Source organism: Amblyomma maculatum, chromosome 11, assembly GCF_055883805.1.
Source record: "Amblyomma maculatum isolate TAMU_Amacu chromosome 11, ASM5588380v1, whole genome shotgun sequence".
NCBI lineage: Eukaryota > Metazoa > Arthropoda > Arachnida > Ixodida > Ixodidae > Amblyomma > Amblyomma maculatum.
Genome location: NC_139354.1, coordinates 59301854 through 59324716, shown reverse-complemented (window position 1 = coordinate 59324716; position 22863 = coordinate 59301854). Strand labels below are relative to the sequence as shown.

Here is a 22863-nt window from a genome sequence, read left to right as displayed (position 1 = left end):
GCAAAAATTGTGTTCGGAAAGTAACGTTACTTTGACGTTACTGCAAGAGGACATTTTGACCAGCTTCAACTGAAAAAATCGGAAATCAAATTTTAAACATATCACTTGTCTGAGCAGAATCACAAAAACAAAAATGGCGCCGAACAGTGGCAATGAACCTCCAGGATAAGGCCCCAGGACGCAGTCGTTTGTGTCTTCAACACGACACACCAGGTGTAGCCACCATCCCAAGTGTCGCACATGCGAATTTTGTCCGACTATATCGATATTTTGTTTTAGGTCAAAAGTTGAAAAACAAGTTGTCTTTCACTGCGAAATAAATGCGAATGCATAAAACATATTTCAATATGTCAGATAAGAACAACGTTTTTCAGTAACGAGCATATTGAACGCAGCAGAAAGTATCATGAAGCCATCTGTGAAGAACAAATTTCAGCCACCAGATGGGACTCATTGCTTATCAAGCGGAAAATGAAGCAGGGCTAATATAGTATGACAAAAAAAAAAAAACTCGGTGTGCGTCGCTTCCACATGCCACGCAGAGAACACGCAGCCTCATGCACGAGACTACTGGAGATAGCTACAGGTCCTATTCGAGCGGATGAACCATGGATGACAGGTATGGACCGAAAACCATTAGATTTGTTTATTTTAGATGGTGTTCTGGTTATGGCGCTAACGGGATATAATCGATTGGTGTAACGAGACATTTTTTATTCGTTTCATGCAGGCGTCATCAATTAAGCGTTTATTCTGGACACGTTGTATTAGCTGTCAAAGCTTAGCAGGGACACTGAACGTATTGTCTTGAAGCATTTACTCATGAGATAAATATCTTGGCGAACGTTTGCTTGAACGGACGCAATTAATGTATAAAAAGAGAAAAGGACTGTCCTGCATGCATCGGGGGACGTCCAGATTGAGAAACGTTGAAATTGAACGAAAATCATATTTTGATCAAAAGTATAGATCATATCCTGATCCTATTTCATAATTTGTTAGAATCCAAATTTACTGTTTCATAACTTAACCCTTTTTTCTCATACGTTTTGATCTTAAGAAATCAGTTATACTGATTGGGTGTTATGAAATCGCGTGTATTACTACAAGTGTTCAAGAGTAGTGACAGACGGGTGAATTTCTTGTGTGTTTTTGGCTACCGACTGGTACAAGTTTACAGACAGTATACACTATAGCGCTTTGATTGAACGGCTCCTAAAGAAAAGTTGAGCGCTCCAGCATCGAAGTATAGATGGGCGCTCCGGAACCTTCGCAGGCTTTTTGTATATTTTTGGCCATACTATTATTGCAAAACTAAAAAAAGACAACACGAACGTGAAATCAAATGAAATCAAAAGATGCGTTACAATAAATGCTTAGTGGAATGCTGCCAAGAAACGGAAAATTGGCTATTATTTTGATGATATCTGATGTTTTATTGGCTAATGCATGACAAGGTTTAAAAATAAGAGCTCCGGTGCATATTGTCCACGACCGGCTGGTAATAACCTTGCTCAAGAAAGAACGACGCTTGGCGTGAATTTTATCTTGTCCATTCTCTCCATTTAGTCGTTGTGGACATGCAAACGGGACAGAGTACTTTTTGACCTAAGCTGCTTAGTTTGTATATAACGTCGCAGATTAAAGTGGTTTGTTCACTTTTAAATGCTGGAAGAACTTGGTTCGGACCAGGCAGCAGCTGCAAGACTTTCACGCTTACCCAGCTTCCTCTTCTATACTTTCAAGCTCTACTGGTTGTTTCGTTAAAGGACACTACCAGCATGTTTTCTGCCTGTATGACTTGTTAAGTAAGGTGCTATTGTGGTTTGCTGGTGAGTAGGTTACCATATATTTATTTCTGTGGTGCAAAAGGAGATTTCGGATGCCACCCAAATTTAAAACGATGTATATACAATTCAGTAGCATGTCAGTCGATTTTCATGACGCATAAAAATCTAGCAGCTCAAGAAGCTGCCGGGAAACCTTTCTCCGATGCGTCATCTGTTTACAGCGCCAAATGGGATGATGCCTCGTGGGGTTAATAGGTACGCAATAATCGAAATTAGAGTCGTGTCTATTGCAAAACACACGATATTCATTCGGTCGCATTCTACTGGTATTTGTCGTAAATTTGTCATTAGAAATGCTTTCAAAAAGAGTTTCTTTGTTCCATCTTGAATCCATTTCTTACTCGACGCTCCTAAACTGAGTATTTAACTTATTTTATTTTGTATCTTTAAGCTTTTTCCGTCCGCCATTCGGCTACAATATTTCAGTACATGGACGCGCCCAATGCTCCGTAAGAAATTTTAGGACTAGTTTTGTGCCCAACAAAAGCTCCTTCAAGCGCTTCATAACGATACCTAAACTTTAATTTGTTCCACTAAACACTTACTGAGTAACTTACATTCCTGTGGAGCTAGTGAGTCACTGTTTTATTGTCTTGATGAGGCTGAAGCCGCTCTTCCTAGGCTAGCTGTTTTCCTGCAAGCGGCTACACCACAGTAATCTTCTGACGACAAATTTCCTAGTGAAAGTGCTCGCTTTGTCCCTTGAATATTCAACTAATTATTTAGAATATCTCACTGTCCATTCTCCTTGCTGATAAGGACGGCTATACTGCTCTTTCTCGCAATGCTTTATAATTTCTTATAGAGCCTTTGCTACGTCCTGTGTGGGAAGGGTATAGCTCTATTGTGGTGCAATTTGAAGGCTGTGTTACCAGCTGAATGATTAGTAATGAATGAAATACAGTAAACGACTTTCATGCTGAAACACATCCCTCTTTTTTTTTTTCAGTGTTTACATGAAACTGACAGTGCTAGCAGGAAAGCAGATTCTATGCAAGGTGACGGCAGGAACAGTCCACATTCTTGAAGAATGTGATAAATGCAGCTTTCATTCGGAAACGACGCTGAGCCTAAATTGCGGGCACCACCTGTGTGAGGAGTGCTATGCGAATATCACGGTATACACTTGCAACCAGGATTCCATGGAGACTAGGAAAGAACAGGTACATTTTTTCAGCTGTTTTGTTGAAAAGACCCACCTTTAAAACGCCTTCATTATTTGTTTCGCATCTCTATAACAACAGAAGTTCACACGTATAAAAAAAATTGCGATTGACCCACTTACACACGTGTCACGTCACGACACTACAGGTTGTGGCGGCAGGGGCTGACAATGCGGCCCGGGAAACAATAATCGTCGGTCCAATACTGGCGCTGTGTTGGCAATGATCAGTCCTAAACCGGGTCAATACATTGCCAACACATAAATAGATTCGGCCCATGGTTTTCGCTGCCTGTGAGATGAACTTTTCAGATATGAGAACGCGAGATATGAATCCAACTTTCCGGAACCATTGGTTGCCTGGTCACACACGCTACTTCTGTTCTACTTGGGCATGTTTATAAGGTTTCGTTAACCTGGACGTTGTATTTATGCCTTGTCGTATTTCTCGCAATATAAAACGTACGACTATGTGCAAATGAATGTGCGTTACATATTTTATACGCAACTTAACTTTTTATAGAATAAACCAGTATGAAAGGGTACAGAAAAGAAAAAAGTATCTACAAGGTGAGCTACAGTTGACAGCCTGTAACGTTGTAGCGTGAAACTTAAAAGTTCTCGGTGCTGATACTTCTGAAAGCACTAATAGAAGAATAGGCCTTTAGATCTGAGTCATGCCTGGATGAAAAAAGTGAATAGCCCTTTAATGCTCTCCAATAAGCTAATAAATTTATAAAACCTGTAATAAAAATTACCAGGTGTGCCGTCTTCATTAACTTAGAGTAAAATATCTATTACAGTAATATCTTTAGCGGCACTGTTCAGAAGAAATTCCAGGATCGAAACTGAAACTTCACGAACATGATACTGGCTGTTCGTAGCTGGAGCTGGGATGGGAGACATGGCTTGTAAGCTGAGTGTGTAAGGTCACGAGGCCGCGTTGCAATTCAGAAGTTTCTAGCTGTGGCAGCTCCTCCGAGGCAGGATGGGTTCGGAATGGAACCCCTTGGAACCCCTTGGAACCCTTGGATCACGAATTAGAGACGCTTCAGCTACGCCACAATTCAACGATCGAACGGCTTTGTAAAATCCAGGTTTACATCTATGTCGTACGTCCTTTCATATATTTTGTTAGCTTACGACTGTATCACGATGAGCATTTGTGAGATACGATAGACTCAGTGTGAGTGATTTCTTACTAAACGCGTGGTTAGATTGTTGCAGCCGAACGAGGATCCATAAGGTATAGCGCTGACAAGAGCCATTAAATACTTCGCTTCTTACTCGTAAAGGCCAGTAAAGTGTCTAACACTACACTGCTAAATGGGCTAAATTCTAGCTGGCATTTATGTTGTGAGTGAAAATCACAATCATTGCTAAGACAGCTTCGACATGGCAGCTCAGATGACCTGGCACTGATTGATCGTAGTTGTACGACCCAGTGACATTGTCGGTTTTCCAGAAACTCTCAATTCCGCATGCTCAATCTAGTTGGGACATTTTCATTATGAGTCAGGAATGCTGCCGCTCGGCCAACGTTCACACGGCTTCAATAAAAGCCGCCTTAATTTACATCTGTGTCAGGTGGTCTTTAGCGCAATATCGAAGACTGCCATCCCTGAATGCTAAATATTATTTCTGAGATAACGGATTCCCATATTACTACAATGGTGATTAAGGGAATAGAAAAGTGCGAGCATGCGACGAACTCCCGCATGTGGATCCACAGAAGATAGCCGTTAAGGCAGACCACGTCCTACCCTAAGACTCCGAGCTTACGTGAGCCTCCCTTCCGTTATACTTTTCCTTGGTTTATCTAAGCAAGATCGTATAATGAAACCACCCTTGGCATGTAGAAATGTATGAAAAGATTAATCCTCTTGGTCATATAGAAATGTTTTTTTGAATTACCTGTAAAAATAGGAGCGACGTAAATACAAATACTATCTTCTTTTTCAACATTGCTGTTTTCACATGCAGAGCGCTAATGTGCTCTAACGAAGCCTTTTGCGAAAGTACACTGAGTATTTATACTACTGTACAGGAAACTATCTTAAAACGGCTTGCAATGCCTTTGTTGAATATACAGCAATCCAGTAGCTTTGAACAATGTTCTTTTAACGCGTAAACTGTTTAACGTCCAGCGGTATATAAGCTATAACACGTAAAAAAGGAAGCCTAAAGCAATGGCCCCCGCATAATAGCTTTGAAACCCATTCCCAGATGGGACTCCATTTCGAGATCATGTCACCTACTCCATACACCTCCCACGCGCTAACTTCGATATATTCGAAGGTCTCAGCGCTAAGGATCGTGGCGGCATGACAACACAATATACGCCCCTCACATGCACCTTTTCAGACTTTATTGTCATGGATCAAATGCGTCTTCGCAGGAGGCCACAAAAGCTTTGAAACGCTCCTCAGACGCCGCAGGTAGCAGCCTGGAAGGGAGAAGTAGGCATGAGAGCCTGCTGACCTGCTGCAGGCCGAACATAAACAGCACGGTTTGTGCTGCTAACCGTAAACGTGGTTCTCAAAATTATTTGGAACATTTTGCCCTGATATTTAACAGGCAACGAAAAGGGACAACGTTTACGTCAGTCGGTGTGAAACAGTTGACAATAATACTTGTGTATTGCCCGTCAGATATTAGCTTTTGCCAAGTGTTCAAAAAATAAAAGACGGCTGTCTTAATCTATTTTTCATTAGAAAGTTCATCGACCATTTGCCATTCGTGCTGCGTCGCTGACTTCAACACTTCTTTTGTGAGACGCAGATCAGCAAACATTATGTTCTGCCAAATATCTCCATTTGGCCGTAAAGTATCTGAGTTTGATGAAGTCGTTAATATATAACATATGTGCTCTTCATGTTCACAGTGTATGCAAAAAAAATTGATTTCGGTTTTATGTCCATGTAGAATAAGGCATGAATTATTTAGTTTCAATAATAAAACTGAGGAATCTGAAACGTTAATGCATATGCACACCCATTGGTAGCTTATGCTAATTAATATTCATGTTCGTTCCTTAGGCACGAAGAAAGCAACCGCTTCACAATCCCACTCTTGAAAATGTAATCCTAGAATGCCCAAAATGCGGCTCCTTGAAGAGCTACGCGAAGATGAAGGTAAGGAAGATATTTCAGCTCATGTTTGCCACTGATTGTTTCGCCTTAAATCGCGAAGAGAAATTCGTGTGCGAGCTCTTCATAGCGGTATTAACCTAAGTTTGGATAATATATTGCTCACACGAGTTACTCAGTTGTTTGGCCACAGGAAATCTGAACTAATGAGCGCTGGATCATCCCCTGCAAGGCGGCCGCATTTTGATGGAGGCGACACGTATATGTGGTGCAGTGTTGGTCACGGCACCCAATCTAAGGCGGTATAAATTATCGGAGTCATTCACTGCAATATCTGTCTTAGTAAGAGTTGCTTCGGAACGTTGAACCCTAAAAATAAACCATCCTAAACAAGTCTACTGTAACATTTATTTTCGTATAATTATAAGCATTCTTAAGGTTTCAAAAACACAAATTATTATATTTCGCTTGCTGATTTGCGTTTGACACGAGTCAGCTATAACTGTGTCTTATTAAAACACAGAACTGCTTTGCAGCCGAAATAACTTCATTAAAAGAACAAGTTTGATATGACATTTTCTTTAGGTTTTTGTGAAAGGCGTATTGAAAAACTATGAATTACTGGAAACACTTCACAAGATTATATTATGCACGTTTTCCGGGCGCTTAAGGGTAGAGTTTTCTTATAATATGTTTGCTAAGGCGTTGTCGGGTGCTGAAATCAGGACAAAGCAATTCAATGGAAATCCATGAAGTAAGCTCTTTTAACGGAAGAAGATGAATTCTGTGGATCTATCACAATTATAGCGGGGAATAACTGAGGAATCAAGAGAGTTAAAGGTGCGCGAACAGAAGACACTATCAAATAATGCATACAAATTAAATGTTCGTTTTTATTAACATTGTATATTGCCTTAAGGCGTACATGGAGATAATAAAATAAAGCGCATTTGTGATCGTTGTTTTTTAACTTTGCAGAGCTTGAAAGCCTCTTCTACGAAATGAATGCGCGAGCCATTGCCTGGTGTACCAATTGACGTGCCTACAGTCAATATAAACGTTACCGCTTTATTCAAGAGCAGCAAATGATTCTAAACTGCACAGAATGAGAAAAACTACCGAAGCTCTCAATACCGCGATGGCTTTGTTACAGGCGAACGGGCATTAATATCTAAAGATGGCCCAAAACATATTTGTGGTTAGGTGAGACGATGTGGCAAAAATGAGGGTACGAAGCAGGGCGTGAGACCAGGTCGCCGGCGTTGCAGAAATTGGGAGTAAACCCTTTTCCATTTTCCACAGAGCGCGGCCATTTTCCCTCTTCAACATAGTGAGTGCTACCCGTCCTCGGTAATAAAATCAGTTAGAGGCGGCCTGGTGTCTGCCCTTCTTCTATACGGGATGCAATCTTGCAATTACCAGTTACCTTTCTTTGTTTTCAAGTCATAACAGCATGGTAAATCGTGCCGGTGTTAAGGTAAAATAGCGCCTTAATTTCCGCTGGGTGTTTTTTTATGGGTAGCAATGCTTACTCCTAGGATTATGTGAGAAAGAAAAACGTTGTAATAAAGAGTGAGCTTAACAATTCGTCATTGACATTGATGAAACATTCTTAGCTCTGGCCAAAATATAATGTGAAATATTAATGTGAAATATACAATGTGAAATATTATAATGTGAAATATTCCTATTTCAGGCCCACATTCGAGACAGGCATCGTGATATACTCAAAGAAAATGTCGACGGGCGACCTCGAACAATGATGGTGAGATATTAGAGCAGCGAAAGAATGGCAACTAATTCCTGAAATGGTAATCGCTGCTGTGTCATATTTTATCTTTTTTTTTTCTGTTTTCAACGTCACCACAAACGCCAGATATTATGCCCGATGCCAAAGGAAGACTGCTCAAATTCTCCGTTGAGAAGACAGGATAACAGGGATAAGGTATGTATTATGAATGAGAATCGCTTCGTAATATTTCACGAGCAAATATTTATTCGCTTGAAGAAGACCGAAATAAACAATGCGGAAATGTCTGCTAGGCCTGAGCTGTCCAGTTTATGGTAGAGCAGTATTAGAATATAAATTCCGAAAGTCTAAAGCCTGAAAACAAATCTAGAATAAGGGCTTTTCGAGTACAACACAAACAAAATAAATACCAGAGATATTATTTGCACTACTCATCAGAGGTTGAGTGCGAAGTACGACTAAGAGCTCATCTTGAACAACTGTAGCTTACATCCCTCTTCTTCTACGTTAAAAACACAGGTTTTAGACAGCCAAATTTCGTAACGATCAGTAGAGCTTGACAACGCAATTCCTTTTGACGGCTACGAGTGACCCCGATAAAAGAATACATTATAAAACCTTCTGTCTAAGTTACAATTCACGAGTATCTCATCGTACTTACTATCACGCACGAAACCAGACTGAACCTAATATAACGGGAAGAGAACAAAGATATTCTTTTTAAAATAGCGCTGGAAATTGTTTAATAACAAAGCAATATGCAGCCTTAATTCCCCTGAACGAAATCTAAGAGAAGCAGGTGCGAATATTGTATAAATTACACTGATTCAGAGAATATTACACAGGTGACATTTTTTTTCTTAGTTGCATGCCTGTTTGTTAATTTCGCTGAAAATAGATAGCGTTCTGGGCAGTTTTTTGCAATAATAAATTACGCTTTTCTCAAACTTTCTTAATTTCATGCAAGTTTGCATGAATGCGCTCATTATAGTTTGTATAGCTGTTAAAATACATAAATGTATCGACCTTTATAAACTATATTGCACTTTATTTGTAATATCGGTGTCTGCCAAAAATCCAGAGCTCATTTATCGTGCATTTGCGATCGCTCTTACTATTAACACTGTCTGAGCAAAAAAATCATATTTGAACGTTAGCACACGTATTGAAGCATGTTGGCCTCGGCTATCACAATATTAGAGCAATTGTTTCCACTTCCAAGGCACGAACACTATACGTTAAATGTGGTTTAGTTAGTTTGGTTTCTGGGGTTTAACGTCTCAAAGCGACTCAAGCTATGAGAGACGCCGTGGTGAAGAACTCCGCAAATTTCGACCACCTGGGGTTCTTTAACGTGCACTGACGTAGCAGAGCACACGAGCGCCTTGCTTTTCGCCCCCACCGAAGAGCTGCCGCCGAGACCGGGATTCGATCCCGCATCCTTGAGCACAGTGGCCGAGCGCCGTTACCAGCACGCCACGCCGGCGGGAGTACATGGAAGTATTAATCCACCACGCTTGCAATATCTCCCCAAGGTTCTTTGTTGACATCAATGCTGTTTTCCCCCACTACACCGAATAAAAATTAGGTAGTCTGGTCTTCCATACTTTTTAATGCAGTAGCTTGAAATTGCCCGTTCACCAAAAATCCATCGTTGGCATTGTAGGCTAGAAATGACGGGAATGGCTCTGGCAGGAGGTCGCTGGCAGCTGACATGGCCTCACACAAACTGGAAACTCAGTTGTCTGATGTTACGTTTGACAGGCGCGTTTAACTAAACGCTCTCTTTTTATGTGGCAAGGTGATATCAGAATCAACCTGCTCAGACCCTTGCATTCACGTTACCAGGCAGGCACATTGATGCGACTTGACTAAAAGGGGGCCTTATATGTGGGTCGGTAGCCTAGCTATTGTGTCATACGTTTATAGACGGAGCTTAAGTTTTTCCTACAATTTTTCTTGCATTTCTATGTTCGCTTTGGTTCTCTCTAGACCGATTGAAATTTTGGGCTGAATTCAAAGCAGTTCTTTGATAGTTAATCTCTGAAATAGCCTTTTTGATTCGTCACTACCTTATAAACAATTTATTACGTTAGCTTAACTATTAAATACGCATACACAAACCAAACCGTTGTCCGTGAGGCTTTAAGATTAAACAACGTTTTGCTTAGGGCATCACAGCGACACGGAATACACATTCTTTTTAAACACCGTTTGTATGAATAATGAAGAACAAATTTGGGTTGTCTTAATCATTTTAAGAGCGCAAAATGAGCTTCTTTCTTGCCTCCTATCTGGTTAGAAATTACCACAGCATAACGAGTGATCTCTGAACTTTATCTGTGGGGCAAGAATTGTGAGAGTTTGGACAACACCTTTAATTATATTTCTGTACTCACTTCTGCTTTGTTTTATTCAAAAGGACCAGAATTTAGCTTTGAACTATGGACCCCATTCAGAGCGGCAGGTACGGCCAGCAAGGGAGCTGCACAAACAGGAGGTAAGCTATAGATGTGGCTTCCGTTAAAGAGCAAGGTCAAATATAATGCACTGTTGGCCCGTGATACAGTTTAATCTCAAGCCAAATATATTTTTAGTCGTTGTAGAACAGATCGAGCAAGCAATAGACGGCACATACTAAGTACCAAGCTCTACTAAAGCAACCATGTTATAAGGTCAAATGTGGAATGGGATATACTAGGTACTCTCTGGTGCTTTCTGACATGCATACTGAAATACTTATTTCAGTTTGTATAGAAATTTTTTTGTTTTCCTCACAGTTCTTTTTGCAGTACCTTTGAAATACAGGTAATATGTATATTTTAGGGCTTTCCTGCCATTCTTTAGGCGGCTGTAAAGTGCGAGCATTTTTTTAATGCACCAAAAAATCAATATTCAGTATTATGCTCGACAGAAGCGCCCTGTGTTAATTGTCATACATAATAAATGTTGCAGTATATTAGAGTACTGTCTGAAGCTCACACTACTATATCAGCTCATAAAATATTTTGTCTGGCAATCAATAAATCACCCGCACTTGTCTCAACTTAAATTTTACAGCATTACACTATACGTTCTTGGACCACATTTCTTATTTTTACATTATCCTGTTCATCAAAAGGCTACATGATTCATGACATAATGCACTATTTGGCCAATAAAGATCCTTTTTATTCTTTCTACTTCGAGGCCACAGAAAGGCCAGTCCTTATGACGATGCATGAAAGAGTTAGTGCCGCGATTATGAACAATATCCATGCTTTGCAGCTCATAATTTCGCAGTGATGCCCGATTTCTAGTACTGCGAATTCTCGTTGTGATTTCTTTACGTAAAGAGACATCAAATTCATATTCAAAATGAATGTTTGAAGATTGCCAGACCCAAACTAATTAAAAATCACAGAAAAAAATCACTGAAATCACAGAAAGAAAAATCGCAGCCACCCTTTTGCTTCAGGCAGTATAGAGACCAACACCTGCTGGTGAGCGGGGAATATTTTCCAGATTTTGCACATAGCAGCGGGAGCTGTCTAGCTCTCAATAAATAGCCGTATTTTTTGCTTTCAACGTTTTGCTGATTTTTGTTTTTTGCAGGCCTAAAACATATCTGGTTTCAGACTACGATCCAAGTAACGGTTACGTAAGAGGCAGCAATGTCAACAATAATCTTAGTTCAAAGGTAGCTGGATTATGCTTAATTGTGTGGAATAAAAATATCCAGCCAGTTTTATCTAATTGAAGCATATTCGGGTTGTGACATTGGTGCCACATTAGTAGCTTGTATTAGGGCATTTAGGGTAATCATTGAAAGAACGTTGCTTCTGTAATATCCACCATGCGTTATAGATCACGTTTTTGTGGCACGACATCTTCATTGCAGAGAGAGTAGTTAAGTTCTTCCTCCACAGTGCGCCATTATGCGTACACCTCCAATCCACCACTTTCTGAACTGAATGTTGCGCGACGTTCATAAGGCCAGATTAAATTCCACATTGCGACTACAGATCACAATGTGAACAATAGGGACGAAAAAAAAATTAGGAGGCGGACAAGCCATGTAGTACAGTTTGCTGCTGACCAAGTACTTTGACGTTTTCGATCCGAACATTATCTGAATAAGAACTAATTCTTGATTGTATAGAGGAACATGCTAAATGAAGGATATCGTATGAAGGATGGTTCGTATTTAGCTTTAATGCAGTCGTGTAATGTTATCTTATCTTGACCACTTCTCTAGTCTCTGTTCCACGTTTCTTCCATTTCTTCTAACATTAATTAGTACAAGTGCACGTTTACTGATAATTTCGTACTTTTGATGCACAGCCTCATAGTGTGTAGTCAGTGAAGGAAAATACATTAAGTATTTTCTTCGCACAATTTTGCATCTGCTGTAATTGTACCAAGGCATAACCGGTTTGCACGAGAAGCAACATAGCCAGAAGCCGTCTTGTATGCCACTGTTCCATCAGAGTTGATGTTTGCAATGTGTTACTACCTCCAGACTTACTATCCTCCGGTACCAGCAGTGCAAACAATAGGAATAATAAATAAATTAAACAAAAATTAAAGAAAAGCAGGAAAAGCATTGCTTTTACATATAATAAAATGACTTAGAAGCAAACAATTTTCCGAAGCAATAGTTGGGTTCATAGCTTGAAGCACAAGAATTAGCAAAAGTTTGCTTCTTGAAGGTCGTCTACCCCCTAATCTACAAACATTTGTGACAAGCTGTATCCTGAAGCTACGTTTAGTATAAATCTGTACTTCTGGACGAAATAATAATGGCGGGTTTTGTGACAGAACCGGACCCCTCTAAGCCGTCATCGTCGAAGATGCATACAAACTACATTTTGGCGTTGTCTTTCAAACGTGAGAATAAAACGAACAATGCGGGCAGTATCGTAAGCAATAAAAGGCGAGCCCTATATGACCTGCTCGGCACCGCTGAGTAGGCTTAGGTGATCATTCAGTGAGTCCTTTACTCAATTTTTATGGGTGCCACGTTGGTCAAACGTTTCTGTTGTGTTGAATTTGCATGTATTTATACTTTGGAGTGCACTTGGTGCTCTCATAAGACATAATATTGTCTTAAAGTGGTAGAATACCACCTCTTTGTTATCCAGCCCCGGCTGGCTACGATGCTGCTCCATTAGTATTAGTTTTTAAGTATAGCAGCTGTCCTTCCCTAATCAGCCATGGGTTGCTCATTAAACAGAAGAAGTTTTGAACACGCAGGAAAATGAACAAGGGTTGAGGGGAGGTCTTAGTGCACCAGCCAACATTTCCAGTATCCACTAAATGACTAGCCTGATTTTCGCCCAGGGGAGGATAAGTGTCTGGTCGATGGACAGATAGCGCACTGGGGCTCTTACTAAAGCCGCGCTCATTAGGCATTGCTCTCTTAAACAACTCCGCTTGCTGCCCTTTTTCATCTGAGTAGAACCTATGCATGTTTAAGTATAGCAGTAAGACTGGCGGCAACTCAGTCAGCCATTGTGGTGCCCTACTCAACATAAACCCATCGGATAACATGTGCTCTTTAGTCTCAAACGTTAGGCACAATATCCCCTTTCAGCGTTTCTTTTTCTCATTCTAAGGTGATCTAGCAACGGGCGCTTTCAGCCGGTGCAGCAATGGTGCTGTTGTTGCCCTAATTACGTGAGTAAGAACGTTAAAACACCCACATTTCAGACGCAAATAAGCCCCCATGTCGTTACAGTAAACCTGGTCTATGGTTCCGAGGTTTTTCAAGGGGTTAAATATATTCTTCCTACACATTGCTTTGGTTCCGCACCATATAACACGGTCTGGAATTAAGGAGAGATATATAATTTTTGCTTGTATAGACCGTTTTCGCGGCGAGGTGGAAAATAGCCTCGAACCGGAACGCGCTTTGCGGCTCCTCCTGTCTGGTATGTGGGGACGCGGGAATAGCAGCGGGGGCGGCAGGGCATTCTACGGAGAGAGGGCACACGTTGCAGTCTTTTGCACACAGAGTGTCTTGAATAGCCGCAAAGTATCTAAGCCGATTAGCTGATGTGAGCGATGTGTTTTCTTTCCCTGTTCTTTCTTCTTTCGCCCCTTTCTTTCCTACATTTCCCTGATCGTTTCATTTCCGCCGGCCGCAGTTTAGCTGCTAAGAGCTGCCGCGGTTAGCACAATCTTTTTTTTTTCTTTTACTCAGTTGTTTGCGTTAACAAAAAATAACCAAAAGGAGATGATTAACAGAAGATAAAAGATTAACAGCGGTGGTACGCGCGTGTGTCGCTCTACAATGTTCCACTTGCAGCTCACTCAAATGGTCAAGAGGAGCAGCTTCTGAATTTCAAGCCCCAACCGAACATGTTTAGCTTCGGCAGCCTTTCGTGCGAGTTCCTAACACTGTGTTTGTCGAGTAGGGACCGGGAAAACTGAATACCCGTGCAACAACGGCGTCTTTGGACAACAAGCGGATGATATTCCTTGCGGCAAATATTTACGAGTTGCTGCCAGGTAAAGAATAACTATTTCGATTCAGCCACCTGAGGTTAATGCAAGTATGAAAGAACCTGCCCCACTTGAAGACAACGATATACTAATTAATTGGCTATCAACTTATTTAGTGAAACAGCGCTACAATATTTTTTTTTTAAACACGCATCTCGTAAGATTTAGCTGCCGATAATAAAGGGGAATATGATCATAGGAATAGCAGCGATTGCTTGCAGTAAGCAAATCTTGCGACGAAAACTGGACTATATAATTGTTGACAAAAGCAACTTTCGATGAGGTCATTATGGGACATAATTTAAGGTGAATATTCCATAGGTATCAATTGTCCATTTTGTCTTGTATTTGGATGTTAGCATGACGGCAGCGCCAGACAAACGCAACTAACGCCCAGTCAGAGAAATTGCAGGATAGCAGCTCCCGCCATTGACAAGTCATCGCCACTCCCCGCACATACCGGCAAACAGGTGGTTGAGTCATGTAGGCAATGCTGAAATCCGAGTGCCTGGTAGTGGACGCTTGAACGCCCTGCCTGATTGTCGCCCAACAAAAGTAGCCAGGGTAGAATAAATGGATCCGAAATGGATAATGGATACTTAAGAATAGAACCCCAGTGGAGGTGTGGGAACTCCCGTAGTAGCCGCTCAAGCAGTAAAGAGTATATGAATGATCGATTGACTCAAGAAATGTAGCGCGATTAGCATTGCTCCTAAACGTGACATGAAACGGCTATATTCACTTGCTTTCTTTCCTCAAATTGTTACGGTAAGCCGTCTCTGGAAATCATTTAAGAATAAAAAGTAGATCGAAAGCTGCCCTCGCGGCCAGTGGTGCGCCGCCGCCTCTCTGTGCCACATAAAAGTTGCACACTAATTGTAATCAGGCTTGTAGCCTTCAGCCAACCTGATCCGGAGCATAATTTTTGTCATTTCTGACCGAATAGCTTCGCTGCTACTGAATGTTTTTTTTCTTTCATCTAGGTACTTTCAGAAAGCAAAACATTGCATGCGAAAGCTCCAAAATGCCGATTTGCGCTACTTGTCGCCTGTTCCGCAGATGAGACCCCACATACCAGCATGGCGGTTGTTCACAACTCGGCCGCTAGATGGCGCCACATACACAAAATGGCAGCGCCCATGATAAAATGGTCTATACGCATCTGGCGGTCTAAATGATGCACACGACACTTCGCCCATTTAAGTGTTTAAACACAAGAGAAAAGCTGCTGATTCCGGGATGAGATCAGGCTTAAGGAAGAGGAAGACGGGGGATACCTCCATATGCGCTCTTTGAAGTTCTTCGCAATCGCTTCTCCGTGTTTTGCACTTCTGTATTGTCTCGGTTTGCAAAAAAAAAAAAAAAATGTCAATGAGGACATTACAACGTAGCTGGTTACACGAGTTTTAGGACGCGTGTGAGAACATTTATCAGTCTGATAGCTGTAGACCCATCTTGTGCATGTCCGGAATATCATGACAGAGGAGTTATAGTTGGTACTGGGAGAAAAAATTAGAATAACTTAAGTGTGACAAAACAGACAGCCCCCAAGAAATGGACTAGATCAAAGTTCGTAAACTGGATCGAACCCATCAATACTGGTTTCGATCTCAAATGAGATTACCCATTTGAAAAATAAATTTGCCCTTTACTGAAGTCCACCCAGTGTCGCATTTTCTTAATGGAAACGAAGGAGAGCTGCAAAGTAATTGAGCCTATGTATAAGATCATGTAGGTTTTAAATTTTTTTTTCATCTAAAGGTGCACCAAAGCTTATTTGACAAATTGGGGTGAGTTAATTTTTTTATCAAAATTATTGAGGCTTTAAAATTAGCACTAGGGAGTAAGGTATCTTTTTTCCCCCACATATGTTCTGTCTAGACATTTCGATTGTAATTGCGCTTGTCTTTGCCTAGACGAAACTGTATGCGTTTAAAATAACATGAATATGTTTAGTGCTGGTGCAGAAGATTGAAAATTGCGACATTAAGGTGCCGCTACACATTGTCCACATGTACACTTTGATTTCTTGCTGCTTCAGCCGAAGAGAATTGCTGCTTACGGGCAGTGCAAATGTTACCTACAGTATGAGCGGGGAAAACCTGCAACTTCGGACAGAACAATTTCTGAGCCGTGCACCTGGCAAAAAGTATGACCTTAGTGTTTTTTTTTTTTTTTTTTTTGCAGGAGCACGAGTGGAGCTTAATGGACCATAACTTAAAGTATCATAAATACACCGCCGCAATGAATTCAAGCCACTTAATGCCAGGTGTTGGGAGTGTGCAGCAAACACAAATTACGACCAAGAGAACCAGACCAGCGGAATTCCGGTGAGCATTTTGTTGTCGAATAAAGAACGTCGTTTGTATATGGCCTGTGGTATTTGAGAGATGAAAGCCGTTTAGTAAGTAAAATCGTGTGACCAGATGTTCTTGTTATGAATGACGCTATAGTATGGTAAGGATGGGCGAGACACAGTATAGGCAATATTGAGGATAAAAGGTGTGCCCCGCCGTGGTGGAGCAGTTAAGATGCCCGACTACTGGTTCGGAGTATCCGGATTCGAAACCGACGGTTTGCGGCAGCGTTTCGGTGGAGGCGGAACGAAGAGTCATCGGTGTCGCCCTGGCCACCGCCGAGTCCCAACGGATTCCGGCTTACAGTTAGGGGAATGAATGGGGATTTAGGCTGAAGCCTTGTTTCCCGTCATTCTTGAAGGGTGCGCATAATGGTTATTTCTTTCTCTATCTCCACCAAGGCACCTCTTTCTCTCTTTCCATTTCAATCTCACCATCTTCATTTCCTTTGCGATGAAGCCAGGTTGTGCATGGGACCAGTGTGACAGATGCTCCGTCTTTCCTTTTTTGTGAACCATTTATTGTTAATATTATTTGCGGAACTTCACAGCTACAAACATTTCTGCTTAATATAATGGGTCTCCTTTCGTTAAATTTTCTCTTGGGAGTTTCCCATTTTCTTTTATTTTCAATTAGTTTTTGCCTGCGATAACCACTGTTTCGGTGCGGGCTTTCTCTCACATTTATTTGGTTTGTTTTTGTCATTTTGAGATAGTTTACAATAAAGGGTCAGTCGACAACATGGCAGAATCGGCCAATGAGTTCTGCTGCAATGAACTTACTCATCGTTGGCCAATGAGATAATTTATGACAGAAAAATATCCTTTGATAACCCTCTGGAATTGTTTCTTTTGCACTATGAGTTCGCACTAAATTTGGACCCAACAGAGCTTACCAGCAAGAGAAAGTAACCAATTAGCTAGAGGGCTGCGGATTTCTCTCACATGCAGTGAAATCTCCCTGAGATGAAATCAAAGGGACATGGTCCTTGGACAGCCTCTGGAATTATAGCTGCACTACCATTATATGCACAAAGGAGGAGATTCAGTACTCTACCAATACGTCCAGCTCCCTTGTAGGAGCATAATAACAAAACTGACATTGCAAGTTGAAAGAAATTTTTATCAGTGACCGTTTAGAACTGTTTGCAATCCCAGCATTATTTCCGAGTCCAGTCAGCGTAGATTGGCTGTGCTTGTTTATATAGTTACTGATTTTTACTGATTTTTCCATCTAAATTAACAAACTACAAGTGTTTTAAAACTTGCAACTTCCGTTAAAGAAACAATAGGCCATCAGCTTGGCTCGCTGTAGAGTATAAAAAAACTTTGAGTCATGGCACGCCTTTCAAAATGACACTTCCGCCTTACAGCGCGCGCTCAAAGAGCCGTTGAGAACATCGATAAAAATGAAACTATCGAGCTTATCTGTACCAAAGTTAGGTGTTCTACGGTTATATTTGCGACTATACCGTACTTCGAGCAATTACGGCATACCTGGCTATATTACAGCGAAAGCCTTTTTTGGCTCATGGGTGGGCGCAGAAAGTCTGCAGTCCTAAATCTTCTCCATCCCTTCTGGCCTCAGAAGTGATAAAGAAAAAAAATCTAGAGGGAATTTGGACCACTAAAGTGGGATGAGGCGTGAGCCATTATAGTGCGGTTGATCGTAGCACTCCACTACGGCACCTCTATCTCCCTCTCTCCTTTCACTCCCACCTTCCTCCCTTTCTTTACGGCGTGATACATGTGTCCGCGGAGAATTGTGACAGATACTGCGTTTTATCTTTCCTGTAAATCAATTTGAAATGCTGCTGATGCCTGCTGTACTCACGCCTCCTAGACATCTGGGTCTGCTTCTGGTTGCTCTGTGGTGCGGAGTTTGAGGAAGCGCCAGATGAAAGACAACAAAACCAGCAATTCATTGAACGCATCAAAGTTCACCGGCGTTCTCCAATTTGTTTACAAGAAATTAAAGGCGCAGTAGGTGTCAGTCGCGGTTGTGTTCACCTTTCCCGCTATCTTCCCGGTAGAAAAGTTGCATTATCATGAACGTTTCACGATCCAAGGTGTAGCTTCTTTTTCTTTTTCTTTTTTTAGAAAAGCGTCAGTTTGGGATTTAAGGGATCGAGGTTCGATTCCTGGTGGAGACACGGTTTAGTTCTTATTTTTAACTATTTCCCTCGAATGTTACACCCTCTGCCGACAGCTCCTGCTGATAACGCTGGGGCATTACACGCTTTCACCTTAAAAATTATTTTATCAGACAGAGGAGGAAGCCATCAACCTAGAACCTTAGTTTGATAACTATAGTGATTATTTAGTTAATTATAGCTACAAATATCAAACTTGCGCCAAAATAGTGCGGGCGTCGATATAGCAACGGCGACGGGAGAACAGCACGGACGTCAGAATAGCAGAAGAAAACGTAGAAAACGTCGAAATGGATTCAGAAACGCATGTCTTTTTTTGTCGAATTAGACTAGCAAAGAGTAAATAGTGCTCATTAAAGCCTAACTTTACCGACGATGATATAATTAATGGTCACAATAAAGCAAACAACTAGGCTTGTGGAGTCTCTTCAGACGGAGGTCGTCGAAGAAGAGTGAAAATATTATAAAATGGGCGGGAAAACGACGGTTTTCTTTCAAAATAGAATAAAGATATGTAATAATCGTTTTTGGCATTAAGAAACAACGAGGAACTTATAACGGGGGACGAATACTGCGATAAACGAGGAATTGTGGAAAATTACGTCACAATGAGCGGAAGATCGAAGCTATAGGGGCCATTTGGAGAGGACCTCCCAGTGCTCTTTGGATGACTAACAACTTTTCTAATCTAGGACTGCCACAGAAGACGATGACACGGAATGGAGCCACAAAACAAGAGAGGCTCTCAGAAATCTACAAGAAAGTGCCCAAGTGAGCATAACTTTATGTAGTATAATCGCTTTTTAATTAGTTTCAAGTCATACGTGTAAAAATGTTTAATTTTTTGGCTGGTGAAGACGCCAACCGCATACCTTTCAACGGAATGGTGATAACATTATGTTAACTAAAACTGCATATAAAGTTTCTGGTCTCAGTAAAAAAAAAAAACTCGTCTTTGTGCAATTTTATTTATGATGTCCAAAATAACACTAATAGCTAAGATTGAGAACCCCTTCTGATGCAATTACAAAGAAGAAACACCACATCATAGGATGATAAATAAATGCTTAGTGTATACCTGAACCATTGCTTCTTTCATTCAGTAATAGTCAATTTGCATTCAAAATAGTATTGCTTCATTGATATAATTATATTTTTAAAGGTACATATTTCCAGAACATACAAATGGCAAATTAAAAGCAATAGTAAAATAAAAAAATTGGAAGTAACCTAGTAAGGAAATAAGAGAGGATAAAGATGCGCAAGGAAAATGACAATCAAATTTATTGTTGTAGTAAAACAACTCCCCGTTGTGTTATGTATATATGTTCCCCTCACACAGTTTTTTCTCTGTGTTCTTTTTGTTCCGCCAACGCACAATTTTCTTTTTTGCCCAATTTCTATTTTATACTGGTTTAAGCACTTCGTCCTCTTGGTGGTGCGAAGGTCATGTTATTTTATTTATTTTTAATCGCCCACGCTAACTTCATTAAAATATTCTCAAGAAGACAAAATGATGTCCTCGCTAGGAGTGGTGAATAACTTCAATTTTCATCTGTTAATCAGCAGCAGGTAATATTAGATGAGAAGCATGCAGGCTCTTGAGAATAAACATAGGTTTTTTTATGTGTACTTAAAAGCCAACATTGCGGCTAAGTACAATTTTCAAACCATTATTTACTGTTCTGGTGACTGTTTCTAGTGATAAAAAATACGTAAAAGCGGATCACTTTATATTTTAAAGTAATATGCTCGTACAAAAGTTATTTTAAACACATTGACCGGCAACATGCCAGGTAGATCAGTATGCAATGGTTTCAGTTGGCTATCTGAAGGTCATTAAAGTCAATCTTTGCAGCACACTTTATTATTGCAATGTATAAACTACAAAAAATCGCGTTTGCAGTGTGATGTCCGTGAATTTAAAAATAATATCCTCAGGTATATTGAAAAAATGCGAAGCTCTCTACTATAACGGCCTGTAGCCCAGGTTAGAGATACTACTGGCAATGTGAGTATCATGGTCACTCACTGAGGCCATCCCAGAGATGCCGCAAAACGCGATGTCTGTTTCATGACCAGTTTCCGCCAATCTGAGGCCGTACCACAAGTCTGGCTTGAAAACGCTTTCATTGGTTGTGTAACAAACGTCTCCGGTTATGACCACATGAACAGTTGCACTTCGTTGCATATCGCTCCAATCAGCAACGGCTACCAAAGTGACAGACGCTCGGTGTACACTAGTAACACTATTGATGAAAGGTGACAGTTCAATAGCCGTTCAAAGGAAAATAACGAGCTTTTAACTAACGAGCTTTTAACTGAACAGACATCAGCAGGCATCTCTGGGACCTATACATAATTTGTCGAAAGCGCAGACTCTTATGACTGAGCCATTCCTTTGATGTACCTTGCCCCTTTAACTCACTGGAACAGGTACAACGGAAGCGTGATTTCTGAGATAAAAAATTACGACTTTGTAATCTTAGGCTCATTTGTACCTGCTCATATTAGTAACAGCGCAGACGAGCCTTCGAAACGAAATCAACGCCAACGTGATGTTAGGATTTCATTGCCAAAAGAGGCCGCTTAAATGTTTATAGAGGCCAGCAGGTATAGAACTGATTGCACAATAAAACGGAAACGGTGACACCTAGGAAAATGTTACATCAAGAAAGTTTCATGCTTAAGTGTCAGGAGACAAAATTTACTTGACGGAAGACAGCGCTGCATGCGCACGGGCTCATTTGGTTTTTGTAGATTATATGTTAACACTCAGCATTCCTTGTCAGCCAATCTTTTCGGCAATTAATACCAAATATCAGGATTGCGTTTTCAGCATATGACTTACATTAAAAAACAAATCAAGAAAACACTGCAAAATAACAAATGTTACACAAAACGAAGGACGACATTTTAGGCTTGAACGAATATGAACAAATCATATAGTTATTATTAATTGTTAGAAAGTTGAATATGACCTAGAAGTGGTGTACTGCTTACAATTCACATTTTACAATTTCATTAAATAAAGATGTATTTCAGAATTTGAAGAAAGTTATTTTATTGCAGAAAGCTGTGGAGATGCGTCTGGTGGGAGGTGGTCGTGTAGCTCGTCCCGATTGTGGCACCTCGTCATCAGTGAAATTGCGTGCAATCGCTCCACAAGGCCTTTATGGTCAATATCCAGTAAACTGATAGTGTTAATATATTCAGTTGCACGGAGAGGTAGCCTAATCATATCACAATAAACGCGTACGTAAAATCGGGAGTAGTTTGTTACCTCTCTTTTAATTATCTCGATAATCTAGGAAGTATTCCTGCATATCGCAGTGAAATTTTGAACTATCCGTTGTAGCACCCAGTATTGTGCTGTTGAATTTTGTGCATAATTCTCTTTCTACCATAACCACAGTCAAGAACACAATTTCAGAATAACTTTGCTTACCCACTATTGTCGGCACTAATGGTAGGACTACTCGATATTTAGCATTTTTATATTTATTGTGTGCACCTCTTTGCAATTTTAAAAACATCGATGTTACCATTATAGCTATTTACCCATTGTGTTTGTTTTCTTTGGTATTTTGCGTCCTGTGTTCAATTTATTTATTCTTTCATGTTAATTCTTCTTTTGTCTTCACTTCTCTTTCTTTTACATTTCTATGATACGCGTCTATTTTCTCTGTATTGTGCATTTACCATTTCTTTTTACTCCTTTTTCAGAAACTGGAGCAGAAGCTGAATGATATAGAAAAGCCACTGCAGATTATCATACATCGACTATCCCAAGGCTCATAGCGTCCTAACTACTTAAAGAATAAACCAATGTTAACACTACATTGTAGCTAGATTTGGAAAAGAGTAAATTTACAGTTGAGGGTATTTCAGTATGTATACTTCCACAAAATTCCTTCCTTTTTCCCTGTAGAATAACATAATGAAAAACCCGACAGGGCTACATTTTCATCGAATAACTACTGAATGGGAAAATGTGCAGTACGTTTCAAAGTTGGT

At 40.5% G+C, this 22863-nt stretch overlaps 1 protein-coding gene across 2 annotated transcripts; it reads left to right on the top strand.

Moving 5' to 3' along the window:
• The first annotated feature begins 482 nt into the window (after positions 1 to 482).
• Positions 483 to 22686, top strand: LOC146173904 (uncharacterized). 2 transcript variants are annotated; one of them, XM_084583352.1, is made up of 9 exons: positions 483 to 619; positions 2800 to 3013; positions 6051 to 6146; positions 7798 to 7866; positions 7978 to 8046; positions 10274 to 10351; positions 16525 to 16667; positions 19539 to 19617; positions 22573 to 22686. In XM_084583352.1, the coding sequence occupies exons 1-9, from the start codon at positions 609 to 611 to the stop codon at positions 22645 to 22647; spliced, it is 834 nt and encodes a 277-aa protein (XP_084439478.1). In that variant the 5' UTR covers positions 483 to 608; the 3' UTR covers positions 22648 to 22686. The 2 variants fall into 2 exon arrangements, with proteins under 2 accessions (XP_084439478.1, XP_084439479.1); XM_084583353.1 differs by lacking the exon at positions 10274 to 10351.
• The last annotated feature ends 177 nt before the right edge of the window (positions 22687 to 22863 follow it).